Genomic DNA, 16,635 nt, shown 5'->3' on the forward strand with positions numbered 1-16,635 from the left:
GGGGACATAGGGGCATGGATGTCCTCCAGAGCATTCCCTCTGTCTCCCCATAAAAATCATCCCAGCTGGCAGCTGTGGAGGAGGGAGTAGAGTGGATGTGTGTGTGGGGGCCCGGGGTGTGTTGTAGGTACCGGGGGATAGGGGGGTGTCTGAATGTGTGGAGAGAATTCTTTTTTTTTATTGGGGAGTATTGGGGAACAGTGTTTTTTACAGGACCCATCAGCTCCAAGTCAAGTCGTTGTTTTCAATCTAATTGTGGAGGGTGCTGCTCACTGACCCTTGTGGGAATCATATCTGCAACCTTGGTGTTATGAGCACTGTGCTCTAACCCACTGAGCCAACTGGCTGCCCCGGGAGAGAATTCTGAGTATGGATATGTGCCTGAACATGGGCAAGTGTTTTGTTTGTGTGAATATGAATAGAAGTGGTGCGAGTAAGGAAGAGTGTGTGTCTGCATACAGGAAGGGTGTTGTGGTGTGAGTGTGTGTGTGAAGAAAAGGATGGGTGTTGTGCATGAATGAAGGATGGGTGTTGTGTGTCTGTGTGTGTGTGTACCTGAATGGATGAATGGGTGTTGTTGTGGGTTTTGTGTGTGTGTGTGTAAGATGGGTGCTCTGTGTATGTATGGATACTGTGTGTGTGAGAGAGAAAAAGAGAGAGAGAGAGAGAGGAAAGATGGGTGTTCTCTGTGTTTATGGATGTCGTGTGTATATATGTGTGTGTATGTATGCTGTGTATCTGTGTGTGATGAGTGGAAGGATAGGTATCCTGTGTGTGTGTCTGGATGCTGTGTGTGTTCCTGTATTTCTGAATGGAAGGATAGGCCTTGTGTGTGTGTTGGAATAGAAGAACGGGTATTGTATGTGTCTGTGTGTGTCTGAATGGAAGGATGGATGTCCTGGGTGTGTATGAATGGAGGGTTGAATATTATGGTGTCAGTGTGTGTGTGAATGAATGAAGGATGGGTATTGTGTGTGTGTGCAAGTGGAAGTGTGGTGTGTGTGTGTGTGTGATACGAGAATGGAATGCGGGTTCCAGCAGAGCCCAGGTTTGGGGCCAGATGCAGGACTGGGAGGGTGATAAGGAAGTAGACAGACCCCAGCCCCGGGGTCTGGCATGGCTGGTGGACAGGGCTGGGAAAACAGGCAGGCAGGTGAAGTGAGGACTAGGCCCATGGTGGGGGGCTTCAGAGGGCACACCCCCTTTGTGGCTCATTTGCAGAGGACCAAGGAGGGTCCATCTGGATCTCAAGATTCCCCCCTAGCCCACAGCTACATTAAAGTCCCAGACACCCCAAAGTCTTCCACCATTTCTTCCTCCTCCCCACACCTTTCCCATGCTCCCTCCTCAAGCACTTTACAGGCCCACACTACTCCAGTGTCCCCTTCACCCAGGCTCCATAATCCCCAAACCTCTCCTCTTTTCTCTTAGCCATCCAAGCTCCCCCTTGGCTCCCCAAACTCCTTCTGGGCCCACATATCCCCAGCTCCTCCCAGATATTCCAGTCTCTCTTGGGCCTCCTCAAAGGCCCCCAGACCCATTTACACCCATCCCCTGCGTCTTCCTGCTCCCTTCTCCTCCCTTCCCCGTCCTCTAACCTATCCCCCACCCTGCCCCTTTCCTGAGTCATCCAGGCCCCTCTGATCCCCAAGCCCCTTTCCTCAGCCGCTCACAGTCCCCAATCCCCTCCCCCATCTGGTAGCCCCGCCCCTTCCCCTCAGAGTCCCCCCAACCCTTTCCCCTCCCCCTCCCCCACTCCTGCAGCGGCTGCAGAGGCAGCCACAGCGGCCCTGAAACTTTAAACGGTGTTAAAAGTTTCTGTTTACGAGAAGCCCTTGAATTTTTAAGGACGTATCGATTCCCTCCGCCAGGGCCTTGCAGTAGAGTGGCTTTGACACACAGGGGGGAGGCTGGGTTGGACCCAGGGATCCCAGGGACAGAGACCCCCAAGTACAGAATGACAGACTCATGTACCCAGACAGAGACCCCTCCTTCCTGACACAAGTGCCCACACACCCCTTCCTGACACACACACACACACACACACACACACACAAACCTAGTCACACACACCAACACAGCCTGTCACACACAGACCATCATCCCTGACAAAGACACAGAGCCCCTCTCCTTGACACACAAGCACTTGTGCACATATACTCTGGAACACACAGCTCCTCATCTCTGTTCCAGACTCACAGGGACCACCCCACAGAAAGAAACACACTTCTAGTGATACCCATTGACACTTTCTGCCACACAGACCCTGAATGCAGACAGACCAATTGGGACTCTCGTACACTTACTTGCCCACTTGGTCACACACACTCCAGGGCACAGAGGGACCCACATCCCTGACACACATACACAAGTTCATCACACACACACTGACACCTTCTGACAGAAAGATCCTCAGAGCTGGTGCACACATGGCAGTCAGCTTGAAACACACATGCTCATCCAGGCACCCCATCACCAGCACTTCCTGTCAAACTCAGACCCCATATATATTTGACTCCCACTAGCACAGTTAGCTCCCTGGGAACAGGTCTTTTGTTTGATCCCCACTATGTCCCCAATGCTTGGCACAGGGCCTGACAGATGCTCACCTTCTCTGACTCCCAGACACCTCCCAGGCACACAGCCAGATCCGAATCACCACTATACAACACTGGTCCACACAAAGGGACTCCTGGATGTCCACTGACCTGTGTCTATTTTCCCCCAGAGGACACCCAGACCAACCCAGACACCTGAGGACACAACTCCAGCCACCCTGCACACCCCCTCAGGGACATTTTCTTTCTCTCTCTCTCACACACCCTGTGTTCCCACACAGCTAGCCCTGTATACACACCCCCGCACACACCCCCACACACCTGGGCACCAACACCTCTCTGACAGACAATGCATACTTGAGCATTGCCACAGCTTCTTGGCCTGGGAGGGCGAGATGGTGCTGGCTGCACCTGGCAGCAGGAGGGAGCTTTGTCTCAGCAGGAGCTCCCTTAGGGCGGTAGCACCACTTCCCCGCCCACCCCAGGTGTCGCCCAAGGGCTCCCCCTGCACCCATGCCAGGGTCCCTAGCACTGTATCTCCCCCAGTTCTTTTCTGCTGTGGAAATTGGGGGTCAGGGGCCTGCATGAAGGACTGGAGCCTCACCAGGGTGTGTGTATATATGTACCTGAGGCCTCCATGCCCATTTTTGTCCTTGCAGGTTGGGCTGTGTGGCCCCTGCTAGACCTGTGTATGTCCCTGATCAGGGCCAAGTATGAGTGCATGTGTTATGTGTGTGTGGGTGTATGAGGGAGGGGCGTGGATGCATGTGTGTGGCACCTGTGTGCATGGCTGGATGATTCCCCAAGGGGGATTGCCAGTTAACTGGGTATCAAGACTATTGGTCAGTGTGCCTGAGGCCTGGGGATACATCTGGGCATCAGGTGAGCGGTGTGTATGCCTGTGTGTTGTCGTAACTGCCAATATCAGTGACGCTGTATCTCTTTGTATTAGGGTCAGGGTATTCCTTGTGTTGTTTGGCATATAAGTAGAGGTGCTGATGGTGTGTGTTTGTGTGATGATGTGTTAGTGCATCTTCCTTTTATCAGTGTCATTCTGCATGCCTGGGTGTGTCCTCTGTATTGCCACAACTGCCAAGATGTTTTGGTGTGGCTTTGTGTATGTCTATGTATAGGAGTTGAGTGTCTGGAACATGTCAAGGTGTCGTGTGTGTGTGTGTGTGTGTGTGTGTCAGTGTGAATCTGTATGTGTCAACAGGTACTAGTGTGTGTGTATCTTGGTGTCTGTGTGAAGTTGGTGTTGGTGTGTGTTTATACCTGAGTGTCTAAACATGGTTTGTTGTTGGAATGTGTGTGCACAGGTTTCATCATGTGATCGTGGGCCTGTGTGCATGTCTGTGTGTGGGTCGTGGGTTGGTTTCTTAGTCTTGGGATGTGTGTGTGTGTGTGTGTGTGTGTGCTTGGCGTGTGTCCATGCTATATGTGCGTAGGTGTCTGCCTGTGCTTTGTTGTCGCAATGTGTGGTACGTGTGGCAAAGCATTCTGTATATGACATGTGTGGTGGGGTCCGTGTCTGCGTGTCAGCGTGTCTGCGTTGGAACGCGAGCCAGCACGTGTCGGGGTGGCTGTGTCGGTGTGCACCCCCGCGCGCGCGCGCGTGTGTGCGCTTGTGTGTGTCTGCGTGCATGTGTGTGCGTGCATGTGTGTGTGTGTGCGCGCCGGCCGCCGCTCCCCGCTCCCCGCCCGCCCGCCCCTCCCCGTGCCCCTCCTCCCGCCCGCCCGCCCGCCCGCTCCCTCTCCCCGGAGTGCGCCGCTTCCAAACTTTGTCTAAACTTTCACTTTCACAGCGCGGCGGCGGCGGCGGCGGCGGCGGCGGCGGGCGAGGGTGACCGGCCGAGCGGCGGCGGCATGGAGTAGACGTGCGGCGGCGGCGGCGGCGGCGGCGGCGGACGCGAGAGACAGCGGCAAGCGCGGCGGCGGCGGACCCGGAGCCGGCGGGACCGAGCCTGCGAGCGGCGAGCGAGGAGCGGCGCCGGGCCGAGAGCGGGGCCGCGGGCCGGGCGGGAGCCGCGCGGCGGAGGCCGGAGGAGCCGAGCCGGAGCCCGAGCCCGAGCGCGGCTGCCGCCTGCCGGGCCTCCCCTCGCCGCGGCCGGCCGCCGCGCTCTCGCCCGGGCGCCCAGCTATGTATTCCCCGTATTGCCTCACCCAGGTACCGGCCGCCGCCCCGCGCGACCGGGGAGGGGAGAGGGCGCAGGAGGCCGGCCGGCAGCGCGGGCGGGCGGGCGGAGGGGCCGTGCGGCGGCCGGGGGAGTCAGCCCGCGGGCAGCGGAGGGGTGCAAGCGGTGTCGTGGGGAGTCCGGGCACGCGTGCGGGCACCACAGTGCGCGTGCGACCCTGGTCACCGGCAGACTCCTGTTGGGGAACCCGGGGGTGGCCGGCTGCGTGCGTGGCGCTGCCCTGGAGCGCTGAGCGGGAGTGCGTGTGTGTGTGTGTGTGTGTGTGTGTGTGTGTACGCGCGCGCGCGCTCGGCTGGGGTGCGGTGGGCAGCGGGACTCCGGACGACTTGTGGGCGACTGTGGCGGCACCCGGGCAGCGTGGCCGCTGGCAGTGTTTGCGGGGGTGACAGAGTGGCAGGGGGTGATCCCGAGGGCTCAGAGCCTGGATCTGTCCGGCCGAGCTCCCAGGGGCGGGCGCAGCGGTTCTCGAGGGTGGCAGCGGCTGGCGTGCGTGGCGGCGGCCCCTACGTGCGGCCGGGGTGCCCGGGACGGGCCGAGCGGCCCGGGCGTCTCCCCAAAGTCTTTGTTCAGGCCTCACATGGGAGCGGGGCTAAGAAAATGGCGGGGCTCCCAAATTTCGGAGGGGCAGGGGAGGGGAGGGAGAAGTGGGCGCGCTGCCAGCCGGGGCCGCGCCTCTCCACCGACCCTGGACGTCGCCGCCTCGCGCCCCCTCCCCTCCGCCCAACTTTTCTCCGCGCAAACTTTCTGGCCCCCGCTACTCCGGTTGCAGTGCGGTGGACCAAGCGGGCCCGGGGAATCCCGTCCCGCCGCCCGGAGGCGCGAGGGCGGGAGGCAGCCGTGGACGCCGCCTACAGTGCTGCGGCCACGCCGTCGGGTCAGCAGCGAGCAAAACAGCGCCGACCTTGGCGCGCTGTGAGAGCGCGTCCCGCGTCCCGCCTCCAGCGAAGTTCCCTGCGCAGCGCTCCGCGGAGGCAAAGGCCCTGAGGATGCCTGCCTTTCTACGCCACCCTCTTTGGGCTGTAGCCCCAGACTCGGAGAGGGCGCAGGAACTGACCAGAGTCCCACAGCAGTCCTGGCAACGTTGCCTGCAGGGCCAGGCCTAGGCTGGCAACACAGACTCCACAGAGGGGACACCAAGGGCCTGCCCAGCGGTGCCTACCAGCAGGACCTGTTTGTGTGGGGAATCTCTAGGCCAGGGGTCCTAATTCTCCTCTCTGCCAGTCTGAGCCTTGCTAACTGTATGCCAGGTGTGCCCACAACTGGGAGCGGGAGTCTGCGTGAATATGGCTGCTACATAAGCCTGGTGTGTGGCCATGGGCAAGAGGGTATTTCTGGGATTAGTGTCAGCTGTGGCCACACCATGCTCTTGTGTGTGTCAACAGATGCAACTGTGTGGTGTGTGCGTGTGTATGTGTGTGAGTAGATCTCAGGGGTCTGCGTGTGGCTTCTGTGGATTGGCCGTGGGCAGGCCTGCATGGCATAGACATGTGTGTGACCCAGGGAACAGGTTTTCCTGTACAGGTGTGAGTATATGTCAGTGAGGTGCACATTAGCGAGGTTATGTATCATGGTGTGCATGCAAGTGTGAGCAGGCACTCTGGTCACTGTAGCAGTGTGGGGACCCCGACATCTGTGCCTCTCACTGGCAGTTCACCCCATTTTGGGCTTCTACATGATGATCTTGCCCACCTAGCTGGGTCTGAGCCATGGCTGCCTTTGGAGTTACGCTTGGCTAGTCTGCATGGCTGGTGTTTCGGGCCTAGTGGGACCAAGACCCTACACTCAAGCAGCCCCTTGACCACCAGCTGCCAGTCCAGCTCCCTGGCGTGCCACCTAAGGCCTGGGTGAGATTCTGGCCATCAGATTTCACAGTACCCTGGGGAAGAAAATGCCGACTGATCCACTGTGACAAGACTAGGAAGGGGCTGGGGCAAACCCCAGACTCAGGGTGATGGCCAGTGCTTGACTCTGTGACACTCCAGAAGGGAGCAAGGGCTCAGCTCTGTCACAGGCCTCAGCTTCGACAGCTGGGGTGTGCCAGGGCAGGTGGGTAGGAAAGTGGGCACGGTCTGAAAGGGTGGCTGCTGTCCGCGGGTCAGCAGGGGCTACTCCTCTGACAGCTACATCTCTTGAATCCAGAGTCTCTGTTTTTACGAATTTTTTTGCTTCCATAGTTTACCCTGCCAGTCTCTTTCTCTTTCTCTCTCTCTCTCTTTTTTTTCTCTCTCTCTTTCTGTCCTATCTTTGTCCCTGTCTCTCCCTGTCTCTGTCTCTGATTCCGGCCCCATCTCTGCAGCCCCTCCCCTCTGCGTCTTGGACTCTGTCTCTCTCTGGCCTCCGTGTCTCTCTCTCTCTCTCTCTCTCTCTCTCTCTCTCTCTCTCTCTCTTTTTTCTTTTTTTCAAACCAGAATTGGCTTCGATTTTAAAGTCAATAAATGATTGAGCAGGAATGAGCTTGGAGCAGCGGGGCCCTGGCGGGGAAAGGCTCTGTGGGCGAGGGGGAAGGGCGACGGGGGAAAATCTCCTTCTGGAAAAAGCATCGAAATCCAGGGCGGCTGGGCGGGGCGCTTGCTGGAGCTGCTTGAGCCTGCTGCAGCCACAGACCTGAGTCCTCAGTGGATAGGAGGGGGCAGATGGATGGGACTCCCCCTCCAATAAACAGAGATGCACACCAGAATGTCAGCACACGCACACACCACTGCCACCGCCAAGATGGGGACATAAACGACATGCTCACACTGATGTCCAGACACATGGCCACTGACAAACTTACAGACACAGGAGATGGTGGATCTGTGTTCCCTCCCTGCCCAACACACACACACAAACACACACACCCCTCAAAATGGGACATGTGTATCGACGTCGGCTTGTGGACACATGGCCATACCACTGGTACAGGCTGAACCAAGGGTGTGTTCACCCCCACACTTGCTTACACAGATCCAGGAATGGATGGATGGATGGACACACACCTTTACACAATGCTCTTGGCTCACCCAGGTTTGTACACAGATATGCACGCCCTCAGACACACACTCTCACCGACGTTCCCTGCCACACAGCCACACGAGCAGCAGAATGTTTATGTACCTTTATTTCTGTGAAGCTGCACACACAATGGTTCCAGAGGAGGGGGATGGGCTGGAGCTTCCCTGATGCCCTCCCCCCCTTAGCTTTCTCTGTGGGTCACTGTGACCACCCTTCTGTCCCTGTGAAGCTGTCACTCCCTGTCCTGGCACCCATGTGGGGCCCCCTTTTTATGGCACATTTTCTCTCTTGTGCTGGCCCTTCCTGCTTCATAGCCATGGCTGGGTGGGAGGTGTACGCAGCATGAGCTGGGATGGGGTAGGGTCCTCTTGAGCCTGGGTTGGGCTCCATGAGATATTTTGAGGCTGGGCCAGGCTGAGCTCGGAGTTGAGGGCTCTGCTGGGTTATTGCGGGAGGCAGGGTGCTCCCCTCTCCTGGGGCCTGGAACCAGGCATCCTGGCCAAGCTAGGAATGTCTTGTGTGGCCTCAAGGGCTCCCAGATAGAAGAGGGAGCAAACGTTGAGAGCTGTTTGAGCTCCAGCTCTGTATCTTCTAATCCTGTGACCTGAAGCACAGGATTTTCCTGGTCTGTAAATTAGTTAATAATAGTGCTTACCTTTCGGGCTGTATTAGGCTCAGGCATGTAGCATGTGCTCAAGAAACAAAATGACATTTGGTTGTCATTTGATTACTATTGTTAGGCCACTCCCAGGCCTTCCAAACTGAGGGAAGGCTACTTTAGTGGGGTGAGAGGCATCGTTGAACACTTCTTAACCATAGAAATCCAAATGGACTACCTGGAAGAGGAAGCAAGAGAAGAGTTTGTAAGGAGAGAGGCCAACTCATGGCTTAGCAGTTTTCTCCTGGGTGGGGTCCTGTACACCAAGTGGAGGGCAGCAGGTGTTCAAGGCAGGGATGGTGGAGGACAGGGGGCAGGAGGAAAGAGACAAGGCCCGTGCTGCCCTGTGGGGACCAGATGGCTTTCTTGGGGCTCTGGTTGTCCCGGTCCTTTCCCTCATCTTGACACTGAGTGCGCTTTGGGTCTGATCTCTGGGGCTTTGTGCGGGAGTGTGAAGAAGTATGTGTGCGTACAAGTGTGAATGGGGTAAAGGACCTGGGGATGAGGATGGGTCCTGATGGTGGCTTCAGGGTCTTCTGCATGGCTCCAGAGCCTTTTCTGCATCTGTACCCAGGCCTTATCACCTGGGTCCACCATGGGGCCAGGATGCATGTGTGGGACCCTGTATGGGCACTTCACAGTGTCCACTGGTCATCGTGGGTGTGTGTAGAGGTGGGCGTGCAGCCGTGGCTGTGGCAAAATTCCTCTGGTGCTTTGTGTCTGACTGCTGACCTTCATGTCCAACCTGCTGGGAACCCAGCCTTTTTTGTTTGCTTAGTCCCTGTCCTCTGCTCTTGAAGCGCGAATTTGGGGTCTTGCACTTTCCTCCAGCTGGACCAAGAGATAGGAGAGGAGTCCGGGAAGCCTGTGATTCCCTCCAACATAGCACTGAGGAGGGCTCCAGCTGGGTTGGGGAAAAGGGGTGGGTATCTTCACTTTCCTGCCCCCCAGAACCCCGGATGTTGAGGTGAAGAGGCCAGTGGCCAGCTATGAGCTGCTACCTGGGTTCTCCCAGATTTGCACATGTTCATCCGCATCTTGGGTCTCAGAGCCACCATTTTCTCGCAGAGCCATGTGGCCATGCATGTCTGCATAGGTCCCTTTTCAAGTGTCCCTCTATCTCTGAGTGTCCATCACTGGGTACATGCCTGCCTGCCTGAGGGTCACCCCAAGCGCCGTCTCTGTGTATTTGGGTGACAGTGGGGTCAGGGGTCTGAGTCACCAGACGTGTCAGGTGCCTGATATGGTCTTTGTGTCATGGTACCCCTGTGGTGTGTTACTGTACAACGACTTGTATCCTCTGGGTGTCTGACCATCAGGGGAGGGAGTGTATCCATGTGCCTTGCCTTGCGTGTCGACTTGTCCGTGTTGCCCTGTGTCGGCACACGTGTTGATGTGTGTGCCTATGGATACTGCCCTCATGGCACTGTGCATTCTGGGCTCGTCCCCGTGAACACTGTGTGTCTTACCACACCAGCCCCTCTCCCTGGCCTCGCTCATCCTCTCGGCATAGTGTGAAATGCCCACTATGGCGGCCAGGCCAGCGAGCAGCTGGGAGCTTGCTGGCCTCTCCATAGCTTCCCATGAGGTTGGGCGGCCGTGGTGGCCCCGCTGTGGGCCCCGCCTGTGCCCCTGGCCCGGCATGGACAGAAGCCCGTTGTGTGGCGAGGTGCGGGTATGTGTTGGGGCCGCCCACAGGCCTCCCTCTGTGCCCGCTGTGCATTGATCTTGGCTTCTGCCTGTGTCCGTCCTGGCCTGGCCAGCTGGGGTGTCCGGTTGTCTCCGTGGGCCTGAGCCCACTGCTCCCAGAGCCAGGCCTGCCCTGGGTCCCACACCCAAGGCTGTCCCTCTGAGGCTCTGAGAGCGTGGATTTGGAAACTGAGGTCCCCCTCTCCCCCCCCTTTCCTCCCTCTCTCCTCCCCTCCTCCCGCTCCCTCTCTCCCTCTCTCTCTCCTCCTGCCAAACGCGTCTTGGCTCTGTCTGAATATCTCTCCTCCTCGATTTTTGGCTCCAGCTCTGGGCGCGTTCACTAAAAGAAGAAGGGCTAGCTCCCTCCCTCCCTGCCCCCCCTCACCGCTTCCCCACTCCTGAAGAGCCCCTCTGAGGGCGGGAGTGGCCATATGCAGGGACCTAGGCCCCCTGAGTGGGCTTGGCCAAGGGGGCACAGGCCTGGTGGGTGAGGGGGCCGGGAGGATTGGGCCTGGCAGCGTTAGAGGCAGCGGCCGTGGTGACTGTGCTACCCGGCTGAGCGGGCGGGCAGGTGGGGAGGGGTTGGGGGCACGGAGCTGGGGTGTCTGGCTTCTGGTGGGGCTGGCAGGCCTCTGTGAGGCGCAGCTGTGCCCAGAACTCTGAGCTGCGTTTGCCACCACTACCGATGTGGCTGCGCCAGCCGGGGAGGGGGAGGTGGGTGGCGGGCACTGCGGCACTTTGTGGCCAATTGGAAGCCGGGGTTGCACTGGGAGTTCTTCCCCCACTGGGCCCCATCCTGAGGGGAGCCAGGGGTGGTGGCCAGCAGCAAGTAGGGGACAGTGCCACCACCACTGCCGAGGACCCTGCCGCCTTGGCTGACAGCTTGGTGTCAGCCTTCCTGGCACAGATAGGGCAAAGGGCGGGGGTCTGTCCCCATCTGAATTGGTGGGAGCCAAGCCGCAGGAAGGGGCAGCTCAGCGGTGTACCCCACCTCCTTGGCCTCGGGAGGCAGCAGGAGTTGGGGGTAGAGGCCAAATCATCAAGGAGGGTCTGTCTGTATAGGGGCTTCGGTCGAATCATCTCGGGGGTTTATTCTAGGTCCATCTCACACCAAGTCGCACTCTCTCACTGGTGCACACGGGCACAAAGAACCATGCTGTTGCACACAGGCGCGGCACACCCTGGCACAACACACCTCCCTTAATCAAGCACAGACACAGGCATCCCCTCACAAAGATGGTCGTCTTCACACACAGACACCTAGAGATGTCTGCCACACCCGAACACATCGGTACAGGAACACACGTGGGCTCAGACTCTCAGGCGCACACAAGTCACACAATAACATGCCGTGAGATACACAGCACAGACGTATGCACTGCCCCTGCCAAACACACAGGAGTGCATGGACCCACAGACACTCAGTGAGAAGCACCCGGGACACATGCAGTAACACCGTCAGACCCCAGAAACTCACACAGGAGCCCCGATATACCCCCACTACCATCAGAGACACAGGAGCCCACGCATGCACAGTAGCGCGCTCCGAGACTTGCGGTGAGGCATACACACTTGGAAGTGTCTGGAGACATTTTTGGTTGTTACACGGGGAGGGTGGTTTGTCCACTGGCACCTAGTGGGTGGAGGTCGGGGATGCTGCCCAACACCCTATAGGGCACAGGACGGCCCAGATATCAACAGTGCTAAAGTGGAGAACGTCAGCCCTAATATATTGTCAGACACACATAGGAACAGCTAACCCCTGACACCCATCTCACACTCACAGACACACACAGACAGGAGGCCAGCTGACACAGTGTCTCACACAGTCTTGCTCACCAGGACCCAGCTGCTGTTACAAATACAGTCCTCCGCAAGTCCAGGCACAAAGGCTATGGCATGTACACAGCCCCGTGTTGCCTCAGCACACAGGGATGAGTGTCATACCCACACTTGCACCTGGGCCACACCTGGCCCTGCTTGGAAATGGCACCTGAGAGATGAGACCTGCCCTCCTGGCATCTCCCCTCCATCTACCGGCCCTCTGACTGTCTCTGAGCAGCAGATTCAACCACCGTAACCTCTCCTGATGGAATTTGGAGCTCTGAGTCCCTGCGCTGGTTTGCTGAAATCTGGGAGACCACATGCCATCCCTGCCCAGGCCACTCCTGGCCCTCTGGACCCAGAGGTGGGCCCAGTGGACGAAGGCTCCATTCTCACTGTCTTGCTTCTGGCAGCCACCAAGACAGTCTGGGGTGGAGGTGAGGCTAACGTCTGAGACTCTTGTCCTCTGTAGGGCTGTCTCGCTAATATTCTGGCTTCTGACTCTTCGTTTCTGAATATGAAAAAAGAGCGAAGAAAGATGGCTGGTAAATTCAAACAAGAAGAAAGCCTTTTGTAGGATAATAATGAAATGAGCATTTGTCCTAAAAATCAGAGCGATGGCTAAAGTCTGTGTTCACTGTGTCTCACCCTGTATTAAGGGCCTTCCCAGCTTGTCTCTCTGAGTCCTTCCATGTGAGACAGGTATGGCAGGGGTTAGCTGTGCCCATGTGTGTGTTACTATGTGTATCTGACAGTATATTAGGGCGGGGTTTCTCCACTTTGACACTGTTGATATTTGGGACATTTGCACATTATTAGGAGAGTGTAGTCTCTGAGCCAACTTCCTGGGTTTGAATCCTGGCTCTGCTACTCACTAGCTGTGTGACCTTGGGAAAGTCACTCAACCTCTCTGGGCCTCAATGTCTTCTTACAGGGTTGTAGTAAGGATTAGAGGAGTCGGTTTACAGAAAGTGCTTTGAAACAGTGCTTGATGTGAAATAAGTGCTTGATTTTATAGGTCAAAAACATTCAGAGAAGAGCATCCAGTGCCAGGGTCAAGGGCTAGGAGATGGTGGAGCCTAGGCCACTTCTCTGATTGCCACCATCCTAAATCCTACTAATGGGACAGAATTGCAGCTTATTCTCTGGCCTTTACCAAATTTCAGAGTGGGCCTGTGTGTCTCCATATCCCCATTTGAAGCTTGCCCCAGCTGTCGGCCCTTGAATCCTCCTTACCGCTCTGACCATCAGATCGTCTTCTGTCCAACGCTCAGAATAAGAGTAGATGGTCGTCTCACCCCCACTGGCTAGGCTCACCTTTACCCCAGCAGGGCCTAATGCCCTGTCCCACACCTTGCTGGACACCCAGCCAGAGCCTGCATGCTAGGGGTGCAGCCGGGGGCCTGTTCATTCCTTCAACAAATATTTACCAAGCACCTCCTGGGTTCCAGGCCCTGTCCTGGGCCCTGGGGGCTCAGCAGGGAGCAAAATCAACTGAAGTGCCAGCCCTGGTGGGAGGGCAATGAACCCGATAAACAAGGGAGTTTCCAATACTTGAGGCAGCAATAGATGTACAGGGAGAGAACAGGTAGTACCCACGGAAGTGCTGGGCAGCTGCGGTTTTAGCAGAGATGGTCAGCGAGGCTGACTTTCAACTCAATGTCCCTCTGCCAGAGCTCAAGTGTAGGCCCTTTCCCTCTCAAAGGGGCAGTCTGGAGGTCAAGGGTATGTGGCTTAGCATGGTCGCCGTACCCTCTGCCTTGAACGCATGGCCTGTTGCTGCAGCCTGAGGTCACCCATTATGTGTACTTGTAGATACGATGTATGCTGCCTGCCCCAGACCTGAGGACAAGATGGCTGGGGCCTCTCCTGTGCAGAAACTGGGCCTCAATGGGCACCGGGCGTTCTCAATCCTGCTTCTCTGAGCCTGGGGGTGGGGCAGGGGCAGCTGGCGGCCTGGAGTGGCACTTCCACCTGGGCCCCTCGATTTAGCTCCCCCGGGGCGGGCCCAGTTTATTTTTACCGCAGCCCGTCACCCTGGCAGTGCCAGGCAGCGCCATCTTTGTAGGGTCTTGGGGACCTGTTCACGGCTTGGGGGGGACCTGGCTTTGTCTGCCAGACCCCTGATTTCTGCTGGGCCCCCATCTTCCTCCAACCCTGAAGCTCCAGGCATGAGGGCCCTGGGCTGGGGCTGGTGGGGTCGGCACTATTGGCTGGCAACCACCGTGCCCAGGCTGGTGGCATTTGGTTTGGCGCCCTGCCTGCCCGCCACCCCCACCCCATGCCCGGGCAGAGCCGAGCGGCTGCTGCTGCCAGTCTCCATTTTGAAGTTTAAGGTGGGGGTGGGGGAACACTGGGTGCCTCCCTGCCCCCTGCCTGTCCTGTGCCACCTGGGGCTTGTCCCCCTTGCCTGCTACCACGCCCAGACTGCTTTCCCGCTGCCCCTTTGCAGCCTGGAACTCGGTGACGATGCCTGCCTGGCTCCCGTCTTCCTGCTCACTTCCTCCCTCCCTCTTCTTCTCTCCTGTAATGGCTCACCATTTTGGCATCTCCTCCCCTCCCCCTCCCATAGGCGCCAACTTCACTCCCAAACCCTCTGCCATCACCATCACTGATCTCTGCTGCCTAAGGGCTGGGATCCTGGGAATGAGAGCTTGAGGGGCCGGGCATGTGGGCACCAAGGACTTTCTGAGTGCTTGCGTGTGTGTGTCTGGATGGGGACACATGCTCCAAACCAGCTTGTGCCACCTGCCTTGAGGTTGGCAGAGCGAGGCTGCAGAAAAGGGGTGGCAGAGAAAGTGCAGACCCTTCCATTTCTGGTCAGTCCTTGAAGCCCAGTGTCAGCCTCTGGGCAACTGGGAGACCAGGGTGGGCTTTTCTGCCCTAGCCAGAGCCTGGATTTTCCAAAGGGAGGCTACATCTGTAGGATGCCCTACCCCCTCTCCCCCCAAGTTTCCCCCAAGGCTTCAAGTTCCTGCTCTCCTCCCCAGAGCCTGGGTGGGAAACCAAGCCCCACATTGGGCACTCGTGCCCCCAGAGGGCCAAGGGACTTTGGAGGAACCGGTTTACTGCCCCCCCCCCAGCCCGCTGCCTGTGCCTCTCTCGGCACTAAACAAAGTTTGCTAAGTAACTTCAAATGTTATTTGAGGACGGCCTGGCCTCAGCCCAAGACGGCCCTGTGGAAACTTGCTTTTCGCTGCCGAGGCTGCAAGTATCAAAGACACACTTTCGGGGGGGGTGGGGTGCTTCCATGCCTCTCCCCCCTTGGTGACAGGGGCTGGCCCTGAATGGACACACAGACACACAGAGGCCCGCTCTGACCGAGAGACACACACATCATGCAGCTTGCACACCAGGTGCATGACAGCTGGGGACCACAGCACACACCCTAACACACACAACATACACATACTGACACACCAAGGGGGGGAGGGCGGGGTTCATAGGGTGCTGCCCCCCGCCCATGGGTCCCGGAATTTTTCCAGCTGGAGGTTTCTCAGAGACTGGAGTCCTATATTCTTTGGTCTCCTGGTCATGATTGGGTGCTAGGAAGTGTCCCCTCTCCTCTCCCAGACTCAAGCTTTCCCAACTATAGAAGGAATTGGTGGGCCTGGGTGGTGTGCGAAGTGGAATCCCACACTGATTAGGAAAATGCCTGGGTTTTCTTGTCACTCCACCAGGGTTGATTTGAGGAGTGAGTCCCTAAAAGCAGACAGGGGCTTAGCATGGGGTCAGGGTACAAGCAGGGCTCATAGTGTTTGCTGGCATGGCTGCCAGTCCTGACCCCACAAACCTGACTTGCATCCACCTGACTAGAGGCTTGGACTCCAAGCAGCTCCAGGGTCTCCAGGTCCCAGGGTTTTCTTACCTTCTCTGTCCATTTCCTGGCTTTTCTTGATCTTTCCCCAAATCCCTCCTTCTCCTGGTCTCACCAGCCCTTCCCAGGCCTGGAGCTCAGGGAAAGTGTGGGAAACAGGCTCAGGGTGTATGTCCCTCATTAAAGCCAGCCAGGCCTGGAGTCCTCCATGCCTGGAGGTCACTGATGTCCCTCCTGGGGTCCCACAAACCCAGGCATGAAGCTGGGGGTGGGCATCTGAACTGACACAGTAGGTAAAAATGAGGCTCTGTCATAGGGTCCCTCTGACTTGTCACCTCCTGAGGTTTGCAAGCTGGTGGGGTCTCACTCAACACAAAAGAAAGGCCAAGGCCCCAGGGGACACTAGACGTCCCCCCCCCCCAGTCCGCAAGAGCCTCCCAGTCTTACTGTCAGCCAGACCCTCACCAAGGTAGCTTTGCTGGGGTCCCCCGGTCCCAGCCCCACACACTGCCTCATTTCCACTCACAGTCGGTACTCACAACACCCCACCACCCGCAGTCTGTCACACAGTGACAGCCTGTCACAGGCACTGCCACACACCGGCACAATCTGTCGTCCACGCACAGTCTCACACACAACCTGTCACACGCGCACACACACAGCAGCACAGTCGCACACACAGCCAGCCTCACGCGATCACACCAAGCATCACAGCTTGTCACAGCCATAGACTCCTCACAATAAAAATAACAGCTACCAACTCCAGAGCAGTTATGCCAGGGCAATGGGCGGGTGCACGTGACCTCCTGTAACCCAATATGAGGCAGGTATGAGTAACCTGTTTTACAGATGAGGAAACAGAGGCCAAAAAGTCAAGTGCCAAGGTCATGGGGCTAGAAGTGG

The 16,635-nt window shown here is 57.6% G+C and overlaps 1 protein-coding gene across 1 annotated transcript in view; it reads left to right on the forward strand.

Moving 5' to 3' along the window:
- The first annotated feature begins 4,361 nt into the window (after positions 1–4,361).
- NFIX (nuclear factor I X) overlaps positions 4,362–16,635 on the forward strand; it is a 94,003-nt gene continuing 81,729 nt past the window's right edge. The window contains exon 1 of the mRNA XM_074338060.1: positions 4,362–4,725. Within this exon, the coding sequence (XP_074194161.1) occupies positions 4,699–4,725 (27 nt within the window). The 5' untranslated portion in view covers positions 4,362–4,698. The remainder of the gene's footprint in view (positions 4,726–16,635) is intronic.

This window comes from Rhinolophus sinicus, linkage group LG07, assembly GCF_036562045.2.
Source record: "Rhinolophus sinicus isolate RSC01 linkage group LG07, ASM3656204v1, whole genome shotgun sequence".
Classification (NCBI taxonomy): Eukaryota; Metazoa; Chordata; class Mammalia; order Chiroptera; family Rhinolophidae; genus Rhinolophus; species Rhinolophus sinicus.